We start from the raw sequence: 15,153 nt of genomic DNA, 5'->3' as shown, positions 1-15,153 counted from the left end.
GAATAACTTAAGATTTTCCAATACTATAATAATTTTCAGTTTCACCAGAAAGGACCCGAATGCTACACTGTTATCCTCGGTGTTGCATGTTTTTGTCCACCACTGACTGCGTATCTTTTTACCTGGTTCAATGGTTATCACCATGCCTGGCTGCAGCAGAAGCGATCGGGATATATCCGGGGTATCATGAACATCCATGCCCAAGTAATGGCCCACATGATGCGGGCAGTACTTTCGAACAGCCTAGCAGAAGACAAAACAAGTGTCATGGAGGCAGTTCAGCACAGCCTAACCTGTTGTTCCAATACAAAAGACGGGAAGAAGAGACAGAATAGTTATGTGCTTAACTAGCAATCTTACTGCCATGACTTGGTCACCAGCGGCTGCCTTCCATTCACCAGAACTGGATGGATCTTAAAACTCACCAGTATGAGGTGCCTATTATGAGCATGTTGCAGACTGCCTTTCCCCCTCACTGAAAAAAACAGGCCAAGCCCATCACTGCCTCAGCACGTCAGGCAAGACTTCAGTTTTTGGCTCACTGAGCTTTGCTGCCCCAACCCTTTCATCCCTCAAACATCCAAGCCCTGGGTTGCTCCCATCAGCAGACCCTGACAAGCAGCTGATACAGCTGCTACATCATGTGGCAAATCGGCACAACAGGGCAAATGTGTGCGTTTCGCTCAGTAGCTATGGCAGGATTTTAATCCACCTCTACAGGCCACAGACACTGCTTCCCTCCCCCCGCACAATCCTAATGTCCCTCCCTCCAGAGAGAAGCTCCTTGACAGTAGGAATCAAAAAGCTAATTCCTCCTCTGTCCTACGGGGCTCCTCACTTTCTCCGGGGGCTGAGCTGCAGGCGCTGCTCCCATCTGGCTGTGCTGCTGCCTGCCGAGAGAAACCTGCGGGCGCCTCTGCTCACTGGCAAGGACTTGTGCTGTTACTGCACTGACACCGTGGGACAGTTACCTGTGGTAGAAATCTGTCCTGCTACCAAAGGGGTAGTAGTTCCGTCACCTGGTTCTGCCATCTTTCTTGCATGGGCATCAGCAATCACAGAATCACAGAATGGTTTGGGTTGGAAGAGACCTTAAAGATAATCTCAGTTTCAACTCCCCGCCATGGGCAGGGACACCTTCCACTAGTCCAGGTTCCTAAAAGCCCCATCCAACCTGGCCTTGAACACTTCCAGGGATGGAGCATCCACAGCTTCTTTGGGCAACCTGTTCCAGTGCCTCACCACCCTCACAGTAAAGAATTTCTTCCTAACATCTCATCTAAATCTACCCTCTTTTAGTTTAAAACCATTACCCCTCATCCTGTCGCTACAGGCCCTACTAAAGTCTGTTCCTGTCTTTCTTAAAAGCCCCCCTTTAGGCACTGGAAGGCAGCTATAAGGTCTCCCCAGAACCTTCTCTTCTCCAGGCTGAAAAACTCCAACTCTCTTAGCCTGTCTTCATAGGAGAAGTGCTCCAGCCCTCTGATCATACTTGTAGCCTTCCTCTGGACTCATGCCAACAGGTCCATGTCCTTTTTATGCTGGGGACTCCAGAGCTTAACACAGTACTTCAGGTGGGGTCTTATGAGTAGAGGTGTTTTACAGTTTTTGCAAATCATGCATGTTTGCAGTGAGTGGGACCAGATAAACTTCTCTAACTGAAAACCTATCTTACTTTACCTGCAGGTTTGGCTCTAAGGCAGACCAGTTTCCCAGTCTTGTTCACCACGTAGCTCTGTAAATCCCAATACCGACACTAAAAGGTGCAGCAGGTGGAATGACTGAGAAGAATGGCCTGCACCTTTTGGTGGCACTGCAGATTTATGCTATGTTAAACAGATTGCAAAATGACAACTAACTGCCTGCAGCCAGCCCTGGACCCAGAATTTTGTGTTAGTGCCAATGTCTCTAATAGGTCCCTTCACACTGTCTGTACTCTAAAGCTGCATCTACACTAACAAGTAGTGCGGGCCAATGGGAATGGATCTGCAGAGTGAAACAGCAAGTGCCAAGGAACAAAGATTCACACTATGTGCATGTAAGATTGGGGGGTTACTTCAGACCAAATTGTGCGCGAACGGTTGGAACACATCTTCAAGTTTAGCCTTGTCTGAAAGAAATCCAGTCCCGGGCTGAGACCAGCCCACATCATGAATTAAAGCACAGTGTGTGGTGACAATTAGAAGATAAATCTCAAAAGCACATTCCTGAGCCAAACTAAAGCCACTAACATAACCCAAGGAGCAAACAGTCAGACCTAGTAGGGGGAAGCTGGAGTAAAAAGAACTTCAAGTACCTTGAAGAAGTGGCTCTCAGTGATGCTGCTCTTCAGAACACCCAGCTCTTTCAGTTTTTGTCCAATAAGGCTCAGCATGAGGCTGTAGATATTTTCTAGACTCACACCCGGGGAGCAGAGGCTCAGGCAAGACTTCTGGATATCCAGGACAGCCTGGTATAGTTCTGCTTGGGGTTTGGTGAATCTGGAAACCATTGAGAAAAGGAACAAAGGACATTTTCTCACAATTAAACCTCTAACCAGAACCTATTCTGGGGACAGATTCAGTTCAGTGTTGGAGCAGGGAAAGTCAGAAAGGAAAGCAACTCTCTCCTCATATGAAATGCCAGACAAAGCATCACCACAACATGCCCTTCAGTACAATGTGTAGAGGCAGGGTCTCAGCTGACAACCTAACCCCAAGGCAAAGCTACTACAGGAAAAAGAATGCACTTGAGCAAAACATACAGGAATCAAACACACAATCACAGGGACATCACACCAATAAATTCATGACTGACAACCATGTACAGGTCAACTAAACTCCTGTTTTCTTTCACACAACCGGAGTCAGCCACATCTGAGCACACAAAAGCCCTCTCTGCACTTTAAGCACACTGTAATAGCTGGAAATAGCAGTAATCGCATATATTCATGCAGTAATTAATGAGGCAGTGGGGAATACAGCTTCTCATGCTGAAAGATTAGTTTATATAATTTGATTACTCTGAAGAATCACAGAATGGGGCACGTTAAAACTACTCACACAGAGATTAAACACTCAATCCATCAATTATTTATGAGCTTCTCAAAGTTCTTCAAAACAGCCTTATTATACTGTACCTTCCATTGACAGGCCAGGTACGCGTGATGTCACTTACATAGCAGGAAAACTCACATCCACCATCTAGCAAGACCAGTTCACCATCCTGAAAAATAACAGGAAAAAATGCCCTGTGGGTCAGTCTGGCTATTAACCGAATTGATTTTTCTGTCTGAGAGCAGGAAAGGAGATTATGTATTTATTTTTGCAAAACAGCTGCAAAGATGTGAATTCCTTTTGCAGAACAAGCAGCACCCCAGGTGCTACTGTTTATAAATAGGCTATTCCAGTTGGATTGTTTCTCTGCAAGATAATCTCTTGACTGTTATGCTTATCTACAGCCTGAATTCTTAACACATTGATTTTCAAACACTTTGGAGGAAAACCAGACATTTTCCTTGAACTATTCTGTGCTCTGAGACATCAGTCCCATTCACACCTGCATCACTTACTCCAGCAAATTACACCAGTGACTCCTTTCACTAGAATTTTGCTGCTTGTGACTGAGACAGAAGGGATTTGCAACAAAAACATGTATTTCTGAGCTACCCACAAGATCACCAATAGCTAAAGATTTAGCCTTGTCACAAGGCAGGAGCACCCAGCAGAATCACTTCTCTGACAGTGCATCACTACTGTAAATGCAGTATTGAACCATATTCCCTGTTCTCTTCTGGGACTTTCTTGACTGCTCCAAGATATATTCTTGACTGCTCTGAATCCATCTGGTGATGAAAAAAAACTTTTGGAGATGTGAACCTCCAATTCAGTTCAGCAAAACTGATCCATGTCAATTAAATCACTAACTGCACATCTACCAAAAAGCCATGCAAAAAAGACAAAGGACCGGGAACAAAACCACTGCCTTGCTTTGCCTTCTTAAAGGGGTTAACAACAAATAGAGCAGTGAGGTCTGTAAAAAGTTTGGATTAAATTCTCAATGGATTTATACTACATGCAATCCAAAGCCTTTTATAGAGATTCACTCCACAGAACTGTGACTTGCATCAGAAGCCATGATGTGGAATGACAAAGAATAATTGTAGCACATTAAGGGAAAAAATAAGAAGCAGAATTTCACTGCTAGCACTACTTCCAGTGCTAGCTACTATCATTGTGCAGTTAAGTGCCACAAACCCTTATACGGTAGATAAACTAGCAGCGAGCAGATATCACTATCCCACTGAATGACAGGCCATTAACTATCCATTTAAACTGTACTTTTAAACTTTTTCAGAACAGCTGGTTCAATTCTTCAAGTAAAATATGAAATTATAGCACCTGCCCTCTTCCAAGCAATTAAACAAGCCAAGTAACAATTTATTGGCTAAGGGAATTCAGCCTGTGGTTTGATTGTCCGGTAAGTGCCTTACATCGTGCATCCTGTCCTCTTTCTTTAAAGCTGAGTCCACTAAGTGGTGGACTGAATGAAGTCCACATAAGGCCATAAGCAGCCTTCCACTACCTTTCACATTAGACACCTTGTCAGCCTATTTGGCAACAAGATCTGTAAGAAGCAGCACACAAAGGAAGAGTCAAGTTTACAAGTTTAATCTCCTACTTAACAGTTTTGAAAAAAAAAACCCAACCAACAAGTGACAGTCATTTCAGTGAACAACTTTAACAGAAACAACCAGAGTTACATGAGCACGCCTGACCTTGGATGACAGTACAACAAAGGCTGCCAAAAGCAGCCTGTCATATCTTTTGTATGTCTGTTTCTGCAGATCATTTCAAGGTCTGCTAGCATGCCAGCTTCAAGAAAAGACAACGCTAGTGGGGGAAAGTTTCATCCTGCATTAAGACAGAGGAAAAATATGCTCCTCTGAAAGCGAATCATGAGTGGAGCAGTGGGGGAATATTGCTTTTGAAAACAGTTAACTGAATCTAAAAGCATGTTGTCAGGAAAGCTGGAGAGGGCTCAATTCAATAATGTGAATCTTCAAAGTAAGACAAGACACGTTAATTTACCTACAGCTGTCCAATCTACCTCTCAACATTTAACGTTGATTCTTTCCCTGCTTTGCTGGCCTACATGGAGTCCAAAATGCTTTTCATCTTTGCCAAAGCAGGAACACACTATTGCACCTTATGCTGCAATGCAAGGCCAATCAATGCAAGTGACAGCAGAAGACCCCCTACAGTGCCTTCACTCTGCCTCCTGCAGTCGTCCCTCTCTTTTGTGTGCTTAGCAGCCCACCCAGAACTGCGCACTGCTGCACACAGTGTGGGACCAGACATGCTTGCTAAATGAAGTAATTTGCAAGCTTGTTTGCAAGTCCTTTCATTGTTCAGAAAACACTGCTGCAAGTGCAAAGAGGAGAGAAAGAGACTAGATGGAGCAAAGTTAATCTGTCACTGACAGTAAAACTAACCAGGGTAGGATTCCTTTCCCCTGCTCACTTGAAAACAGGTACCTGTTTTCATCTGTTCAGTCAAAACAAAGAGCACCCAGGGGATACATATGGGGACAGTGTGTCACAGCACTGCATTCTAAGTTACTGGACAGCATATGGTTTACCTTGATGAGCTGATTGTTCTTCACATAGTGCAAAGTGTTTGATCTGTTGCCACCAGCAACAACAGGGGGGTACGCCAAGATGTCAGCACCACGAGCCCGGCACTCGAATTCAAACTGGAATACCAATTCAGAGAGGACACCGTTAGTCTGATTCAGATCATTAACTGCCCCAGGACTATTATAATTCGTGTCCTACAACTGTTTTCTTAATTTGTACAACACAAAAAACTGGAAAGTGAGTTTACTAAATGAAAGCAGCCTCGAAGGTTTTCCAAGAACACTGGAGAAAAAAAATACAGAACTATCCCCTTTTCATGAGAGTGTTTAAATAAGTCTGCATCTGGTCTCATGGAAGCGCTTTCTGCTGCAAGCTGTTCAATATTGTTTCAGACATTCATTACGCTGCCACAAATCAAAGTGAGGATGCTCTTAGTTGCCACACAATTTTACAAATTTCAAAGATCCTAAACATCAGCATGACAACAGTCATGTTTTGTTGTTGCCTTTTAAAATTGCAAGTACCAGGATATTTACAACAGCATCTATTTTCATTACTCTGTTAAACTAAAATGTTTGAAAGCATGCACTACCTTAATGTCCAAGGGGAAGAAAAAAAGAGAAAAGCATCGTAAGCTTCAAGTTCCTTTACCTTTCTTGAGTGATGAAGCTGATGAAAGCATGGAAGTTAATAAACTGACATCTATAAAGACCCTCTATACCCTTAATATATGAATAACATGTCTTTTCTGTAACTACCAAAACCCCATGGGACAGAACACTCCAGGATACCTACAGATAGTAAACCAGGTTTTACAATCCTGATCTGGAGTGAAAAATTGATCTGTAAAATACACTTTAATTAAAATAATTTTCTTTACGTCAGTCACTGCTGCTCAGCACCATGTCAGCACAGGCCCACCTACATCGTAATAGAGGGTCAAATCCTGCTGATGTTTCTCAAGCAAGCATCTCACTGCACTTCTTTACAAACTTCCTTACCAAACGAGCAGGCCAATTAGTCCTTATTTTGTAACTGACAGGCATCTACTGTAACTGAAAGCTTCAAGACAGCTGTGGTAATGTGATGTAGTCAGAGGCTAGAGTCAAAAGAAGCAGGCTTTACAACTAAGTGTGATAACTACTTAAGCTCTGTACAGTAGACCTGTATTATAGAATAAGGTAATAACCGTTATCTCTGATCGTTTAGTAAGTTTTGTGTTTAAATACAGTAGAAAAAGACAACCGCTATGTTCCTTCAAAAAGGGTACCAGAAGCACAGCTGCAGAATTCATCACACCGACTTTTCCACATGTCCTAGGAATCACAAGAACTGGGTGAAGGAGAAATGTGCTACAGTGGGAGGCACATTACGAAGAGATCTGACATTTCTAGTTTCCTGGAAGGATAACCAACACCCAGCCCTTCTATATCACCTCCGGCCACAAAGTACTCACCTTTGCATAAAGAAAAGCTTCATCCACCGGGGATTTGCTGGCAAACATTGTCTCTGTGAAAGCCTACGAAAAAGAAAGGCCTTTCAGTTAGCAAAGGAGCCTGAACTTGAAGGAAGTTGGGGGTTTTTTTACCTGCTGTCTTTTGAGGAAGGCCTAAAATCAGCTGGCCCAGAACACAGGAACCAGAGGCAGCTGAAAATGCAGAGTGCTACCAGGACCCAAACCAATTAAGCTCTGTTCCCCTTGAAACTGTATTTAGGGGCTGCTTGGCTCTAGTTTTTGAACAAGGATTAGATGATTGAAGCTGATGCCAGGGGTTGGCATTTTATGAGTTGTCTCACCTGTGGATTCCCTCACATATAATAGGAGTGTCTTATGCAGCTTTTCCTTCCTCCTCTCCAAGAGAAAGACAAGCTGTGCCTCTCTTTCCTATTTGGCTATCTATTTTAATAATATTCATAAAGACAGAACTCCATTTGAGGTATCTGTCAGATTTGTTTAAAACTGCCCAATGAATTCAAAATGTGTTTGAGGGAGAAGGGGAAACATGCAGACATACAAAGGAAACATGTTCACAAAAGTCCCGTTTCTTCAAAATCAAAAGGATAAATGGGAAAGAAAATGGCATGGGGAAGGAGAAGGGAAGCTAGGAAGAGGTTATTCCTGTTCCTGAATAGATACTGGTTTTAAACAAGTCTAACAGCTGCTGGTTTGTTTTCACTGGAGTTACACTAACTGCAAGAAGCTGGTAGTCCAAGCAGTCTTCCCGTTTCTCCTTGTCACCTGGAGGGAGCTGAGCCCAGCTGATAGTCGAGGCACAGAAGTTCAGTAACAGATTAAACCAAACCTGTCCTTCCAACCCGTCACCCCATCAACAGCCCTCTCCCCTCTCTTCTTTAAAGGAATGCATTGGTTCATCTGGAGAAGACATGACCCCATACCTCTGCTGTCACCCGTCCAGCTATCTTCATCCTTTCAATCTCTGCAGGAGATTTGATCAGCCGAAGGTTTTGCACTAGATGTCGGATGCCCTGGATGTGGTTTTTGTTCTGAGATTTTATCTCAGCCAGGGGCTGCATGTAGTCAGAGTGCAGCTTTGTATGCACTGGTTTTGTCAAGTCGTACCAAACAATGTTTGACTCCCCTAGAACACAAAACAAAAGCTGATACAGATGAAAATAAATGTAGAAATGTCCTCCATATACTGGACAAACTCACGCCTCCTAAACCAGACCTGCTGCTACATTTGAGAAACTAATTTCCTCTCAATCATTTACAGACCATGCAGACACTTTCAGTGTAACAGGATACTAGAAATCTATTCAGAATCTGGAAGATTACCAACTCATAGCATGTAGATTTGACAAACCCCACTTCTATGCAAACACTGGGTTTTATGATAATCGCTGAACACATGCATCTTGCACAGATCCATCCAGAGTTTGGTATCAAAGTTGCATTTGCGTAAGCAAAGCAGCTGTTGCACTGCAGTGGTGCATGTTCTGAGTTATTCTCTCATTTAGCCTGTCCCCCTGATGCTCCCGCCTGAAGACAATTTACCTTTTACCTATTGCATGGAATCAGGTTCTTTATCAAACTACACTTCAGAATATCTTTGGGGAACAACTGCTTATTTCAGCCATTCAAAGAATATGAACTTACTGAGGACAAATGTATTTACCTATGTAGAAATTTATTTAGAGCATCACAGTTAGCACCAGCATTCTCCCCACAGCATTTTAAATGGCAATGAGTAGAAAAGCCATGCTGAATCACAGCTAACGTCCACCTAGGCTCTCCTTTGGTGACAGTAGCCATTAGCAGAAGCTTACAAGAAGTCTCTAAGAAACCATATTTATGAAAGAGTATTTCCCTTGGCACTTCCTCCCCATTCTGGTTTCTTCATTTCAAGGATGCATTTTCATTACAGTGATGAACTGCTTTTCATGGACCTCTCCCCCACAGAACTAAAAACTACCTTTGACAGTCTTAAAACTTATAACTTTGACATTCCAAGCCTTCCATCAATGATCTACAACTTAAAACTTAAAAGGTATCAAAACCTGCCATGTGATCATTTCATTGTTCCCTTCGTAAATCATGAAAAATAGCAACTATTCGTTTCTACTCATCCTCTCTGTGCTTTCCATAAGCATACACATCTCTCATACCTTACCTTCTGTTTTCTCTTTTTTAATCTGAGCAGGTTTGTCCAGCATATATTTCATACAGACTCCACTCCATATTTTTCATCATCCTTGTTGTCCTTTCTGTGACTTTTCTATTTTCAATATATCCTTTTTTTGAAACAAAATAACTAGAATCTGAGATGGTATTTTGGTATTTAAGACCCCAGAATTCACTCTATTTGCGTAATCCCCCAAGCCTTTGCCCTTTTTATATTGTCAAAAGCCTTCAACTTCATTTTATAATGCATCTGAATTCACTGTGGATTATAAGTATTGAGGCTACATGGTAATGTTAGACGCAGAAGAACATGTCTAAAGGATAGCAACATTCACATTGCAAGAATAAGTCAACATCTAACTAAAAAAGGTGAGTGGGCTAAAAACCTCCCTGTGTGGATCATTTTCAAAGTCTATTATGAGTAAAATACCTTCAAGTTTCCTATACCTCACGTGGTTCTGGCTCTGTCACCAAAAAGCTATGACTAAAACAACATAGTTTGCGATGCTTTCTTGCTTATGCTGTTCCTTATGTTTCACAGATATGCACACAGGCATTCACATGGATACACAAGAAATTCAGAGGGGAGAAAAAACTATTCTTTGCAAAACTACATATCCACTGGTGACTCTCGAGAAGCTAATGAGAACTCACAACTGCCTTTGTCATACTGCCATACCTCCTGGACCTCTCCAACTTCATGGTAAGTTTTGAACTGGTGTCACAGACCACCTTCCAAACCCATACCATTCAGACCCTGCAAACCACACCTCATCTCATTCCCCTTCCATTTTTTGTTACCTTTCAGCTTGGCCACTAAGTGCCTGAACTCCTCGATGGTGTAAGCTTCATCTACTCCTGTGAGAGCAATTGCTCCATCTGTGCCTGATCTGGGCCCGTCCCACAGCTCTCGGCATGGATCTCTCCGGGGCACAAAAAGTATGGATTTGTGGGACGGCAGTGCTTTGCCAGGAATGCTCTGCAGCACCAAGATGCTGTCAGGCTCCTGGAACCCACAGAGATACAGGAAGTTAGTGTCCTGGTGGAAAACGTAGGGGATGTCATTGGTCATGTAGTACGTGGGGTTGGACAGCAGAATCACGGTGTGGTCCAATCCATCCCAGCCATGAGCTTCCTTCTGGATCAACGCCATCAGTTTGTGTCGGCGAAGAGCATATTCCATCTGTGACAATCCTGGGGTTACCTCTCCTACAAATACAAAACAAACGAGATCAACAAATTCAAAGCACTCATGACATTTTACTGCTCACATGCCTGATTTTTGCCTACTCCCTGATGCCTTTCACAGGCATGGCTTTGTTGTAATCCCTCACGAGCCTTTCTACTGCACTCTCATGCACCTCTTCAGCTTCCATCCCTACAGCACATCCTCAGTCTGCTTCTCTATCATGCAAAGACAGAAATTTATGTTAACCAACCAGATTTTCTGTTACGTATTTCTGCAAATACGTGCAAAGGCAGAAATCAAAAAACCTGGCAGATTTAGACAAACATCCAAAAAGATGGACGTTTGCAGAGACATGAAAAAAGGGGAAGGGGCAAGGCAAACTGAACTTTGACTGCTGAAAACTGATGGGGTTTATAGCATCTGGACATTGAACAGAAGATTACCTCCTGAGGTTGAGCATTAATTTCCTCAGATAAAGCGAGAACATCTATTCAAATACACACTAAGTCAACTCATAAAGTAACTAGTTCTAAACCATAAGGGGCAGACTGAGTGTTACAGATACTAGGAGATCAGGCAGAAACACAGAGGTGGCAGTGTCAAACCTGTCACAAGCAAGATTCCAGGCAGAAACCAAACGCAAACTGCAGGCTGGCATCACTCCGATTAAGAGAAGGAACCTTCTCCAGAGCTGATGTAGCTTTCCTCGATAATTAGCAATTTGGATTTTTCTGAAGTTAAATATTATAATCCTAATGACTCTAACTAAACAACCAATCTCTTAGATGGCAGTGTATTTTAAACTGCTCTAGTCACAAAAGCTACAAAGTACAGCGATGAAGACACTCACCAAAACCAGACGGAAGTTGAAAGAACAAAGAACAACAGCTGAAGTATGTATTTTTAAGTATGTAAGACTCCTTAACTATGATCTAAATTAATATAGGAGCCTTAATCAGTACTTTGGCTAATATCCTATTTTAACATAGAATGCATTTTCATACTGTTAACTTTCTACTTCGATTATCTTTTCTTCCTCTTTAATGTATTATACAGTGACAATTCTAGAACAAAAGTTGAAATTTGACTTGTAGTTTAAGTAGATTCTTGCGTGAGTGGGGTTGGAGGGGCAAATTCTCTCCAGAATGTTTTTCCTTGACAAAAGAGTTCAAGAAAATCACATATTTACACCTTTTCAAAAAAATATATCCCCAACACCTATTTGGTTTTGAAAGTCTAAAAAAACTCCCAGCAAACAAACCAATAAAACTACTATATTTGTTTTACCATGCAGATCTAGAAATTACAGAGAATACAGAAACTGTTTTAATGCAATCTGATCTCACATTTCTGCAATGTTATACTGAAAATTTCACATGCTCCACCACATTCCAGTCAGTTTTCTAACAACCACAGTCCAGTGAAGTTTAGAAGCTGCAATGAGGTGAAACACGGAAATCCCATTTGTCTTCTGACTGCGAGGCCTGGAAATTCTCTTTGCCTTAAAGGCCTTTCATTTTTAAAACAATAATTCTAACAAACCAATGTCATATTATTTTAAGGAAAACATCACTCCTTTATTAAATGGAAAATTACTGTGGGCAGCTAGAATTCTCTTCCAGTGAATACCTTTAAAATGGTCAGCCTCACTTACTGTGAGCTGTTAATCAGTACCCTGAGCTAATATTCAAGTTAGCCCAGCTTTGAGCAGAGGGTGGACCTGCTAACTTTGTGAGGTTCCTTCTGACTGGCATTATTCTACAATTAAATATAGAGGTATATGGTTATATAGTCATCTGTTCTCCCCGTTTACCCACCTATGGAAAGACAACACATAACTAGAATGCTTTGCTGGATATATTCTTGAATATATTTTCACTTCCAAATTTTTTATTCATGGTCATCTCATACCTACATGCTCATTTTCATTAATCTCAAAAATCTGCACCTCAGCTTCTCTTTCACCGCCACCATCTAACTTCATAGCCACAAGTCTCTTTTTCTTCTTTTCCAGCTTTGAATACTCTTCTGAAGGGGATATTTTCTTTTGACAAGTGGTGTCTATCTATCAATGTCTCTCCCCCCATCTCCTTTTCTGTATGAGACCTTTATTTTGTGACTCACAAGACATTGGATATGAAACATTCTGGCAGTTCAGCTTGCACAAAGGTCTCCCCCTTAATATAAATCATATACATTTGCAGGGCAACAAGCTCGTGAAATGCCACTCCCGTGAAAGGTCTGCAGTACCAAAGTAAGCAACACCAAGCATGCCACAAGAAAAAAGGTAAAAAGCTAACATGTGAAGCCTATTTGTGGACTCAGTATCATCTCAGACAAGGAAATTAGCTACTAAATGTAATTACTGCCTAATGATGAGAATCACAAACAGCTGAAACCATGGACACCTATGATGCAGCAAATTAATACTCTGTCTTAGACACCTCAGAAAAATACAGACAAGAAAATACCAATGATTGCCTTATACAGCACCTGAATCTAACCTGGTTTGAGAAGGTGTGGGTGTGTGAAGGGGCTGGGCTGGCCCAAATACCGGTTTGGAATCCTCTTCTGCTGGGCAGGCTGGATTGAAAATCTTCGGAGAGCACATGACTTGCAAACTAGAGCAAAAGAAATGCACCATGTCAAGGTAAAAGACCTTTCTTGTTAGAAAACTGCAAAATCATCCTCCATACACTTGACTCTTAGTAGCATTCACTAACCTTATAACACATAAATATCCCTCCTTAACTTCTCAATTTGTTGTCTACCACAATATTTTGTGAAACAACGTGCACACAACTCAACTAATGATCAAATATTCATAAATCAAATTGAAAGAAATTAACACACACTAAACCTGACAACCCAGAAGAAAACCCAGAAAGCTATGTTGGTTTGCACATCTGTTTATTCACGTGGGTGTGATGCACTTGGCACTCTCCCTCCCTTGCTTCCCACAAACACCTCAGAGCATGAAGCACATCTGCCTATCATTTCTTGACTATGTCTTAAAAAAATACCACTTATCCAGAACAATTATAGTTTTCAAGGCCCTTCCAGTTTGGTTTTTTTTTTTTTTTTTTTTTTTTACTAATAATGCTAAAAAGAAGCCATCAACTAACACACATTTACACAGCAATGCAATTTTTTTCCTGATGAAAGACACTCAGGACTCCCTGTTTATGTATTTGACTTACTTGACAGTAGCGTTAGCAAAATTGAAGGCAGTTCATCAGAAGCATAGTTATGCATCCCACCTCCAAATCCACAAACAGCCAAAGCAGACAAATTTTAAAGAGAGTTACAAGTGTGCATTTGGGAGCTGGGGGTGTGCACGGTAAGACAAAAACTAAATGTCACAAACTTTACTACTTTGGAATTTGCAGTCACAGCCTTTTGCAGCTAAAAATTGCTTGTGCCTAGATGCAAATCATCAGACACATGGAAGGAGACAGTATTCAGTTTCCTAACATCTACCAGCTGATGTTTTGGAAACTGGTTCTCTTTTATGTCACTTAACATGCGACTACTACAAAAATCAACTCATGCTGCTGTAGCACAGCACTGGATTCTTAGAACAAATAATAATCAACTCTTCACTAGCATAAGCAAGCACAGCAGTAGCAGAACAGCTGTGGGCCTTTCAGCAAGGCCGAGACTCAGGAGACTTATAGCAAAACATGCAGACCACGGATTTTCTGTGGGAGCCAGTATGGCTAGCTGCTAATGAAGATTACTTATGCATGACAGGTGAGAGTCATAACATGAAGCATTCGCTGTGTAATGACTGACTGGAGTAACAGTCTAGGAGGCTGAGGCAGTGCAATGGGATTTTGGCTTTTTGGGCTGTCTAAAAAGTGTTCTCAGCTCCTCTCCACGTGCACAGCAGACAAGCAGGATAGCTCGCAACGAGACAGAACACAGCAACTATGAAATAAAGCAGTATTTTAAAGACAGCGAGAAGCTTTCCACATCGGTGCTTTATTTGTCAAGTAATAAGCCGTTCTTCCCACGGATACAACGCGGCTGGGGCTACAGCTTCGCTGCCGGGAGCGCCGCCTCCCGCACGCCCCGCGGAACGGTTGCCCAGGCCCGGCAAGCCCAGCTGGGCCGGGACAGAAGGAAGGCCCTAAGCGGCGGTAGCGCTGAGCGCGGCCCCGCCGGCGTTACCGGAGCCCCGAGGGCGGAGGCCGGGCAGGGCCCTGCTGCACCGAGTGCGGCTGCACCGGCAGAGCGGAGTAAGGCACGTGGGGGGAGAAGGACTCTGACCTGAGAAGCCGCGCCAGCCCCTCAGCGCCGCGCCAAGCCTGCGGGCCGAGAGGCGCGACATGTCCGAGGGACGCGGCTACCGCGGCGCCCGACCGGCCGCCTGCCCGCGCCCCCGCCAGGCCCAGGCGCCCCTGCGCCGGTCCAGCCCGCGCATGGCCGGGCCTTCCCCGCCGCGGCGCCGCGCTCTGACACCATCAGCGAGCGCGGCCGCCGCCGCCAATGATCGTCGCCTGAGGCGCCCGCCGCGCCCGCCTGTGCCGCCCGGCCGGGAGACGTGGGGGGGAGCCAGGGCCACAGCAGGATCCCGGCAGCGAAGGGCGAGGAGGGGTGGGCGGCGATGCGAAACAGGGAGCGATGCCGCACCAGGCGTGACTCGGCAGCCACCTCCGCTTCTAGAACGTTCCCGCCGCGGCGCGGCGGCAGGGCGGGGTC

General features: G+C 43.4%; 1 protein-coding gene across 9 annotated transcripts in view; it reads right to left on the bottom strand.

Moving 5' to 3' along the window:
• The window catches only part of XPNPEP3 (X-prolyl aminopeptidase 3), a 35,219-nt gene extending 20,076 nt beyond the window's left edge, over positions 1-15,143 (bottom strand). For 6 of the 9 annotated variants that reach the window (XR_005828028.1, XR_005828029.1, XR_005828031.1 and 3 more), the window contains exons 1-9: positions 14,722-14,913; positions 12,954-13,070; positions 10,062-10,469; positions 8,015-8,217; positions 7,074-7,136; positions 5,620-5,733; positions 3,119-3,204; positions 2,297-2,480; positions 123-243 (exon numbers count right to left, since the gene is read on the bottom strand). Coding sequence is in view for 3 of the 9 variants with exons in the window: in XM_040595360.1 (XP_040451294.1) it covers positions 123-243; positions 2,297-2,480; positions 3,119-3,204; positions 5,620-5,733; positions 7,074-7,136; positions 8,015-8,217; positions 10,062-10,469; positions 12,954-13,070; positions 14,722-14,782 (1,357 nt within the window). In the remaining 6 variants the exon portion in view is untranslated. Of the gene's footprint in view, positions 1-122; positions 244-971; positions 1,092-2,296; positions 2,481-3,118; positions 3,205-5,619; positions 5,734-7,073; positions 7,137-8,014; positions 8,218-10,061; positions 10,470-12,942; positions 13,071-13,649 lie in introns of those variants that run through there. The other 3 variants (XR_005828033.1, XM_040595362.1, XM_040595361.1) reach the window with 3 other exon arrangements.
• Between the last annotated feature and the right edge of the window lie 10 nt (positions 15,144-15,153).

This window comes from Falco naumanni, chromosome 5 (genome assembly GCF_017639655.2).
Source record: "Falco naumanni isolate bFalNau1 chromosome 5, bFalNau1.pat, whole genome shotgun sequence".
NCBI classification, from domain to species: Eukaryota; Metazoa; Chordata; class Aves; order Falconiformes; family Falconidae; genus Falco; species Falco naumanni.
The sequence above is the reverse complement of the archived record's forward strand: the minus strand, read 5'-3'. Positions and strand labels throughout refer to the sequence as shown.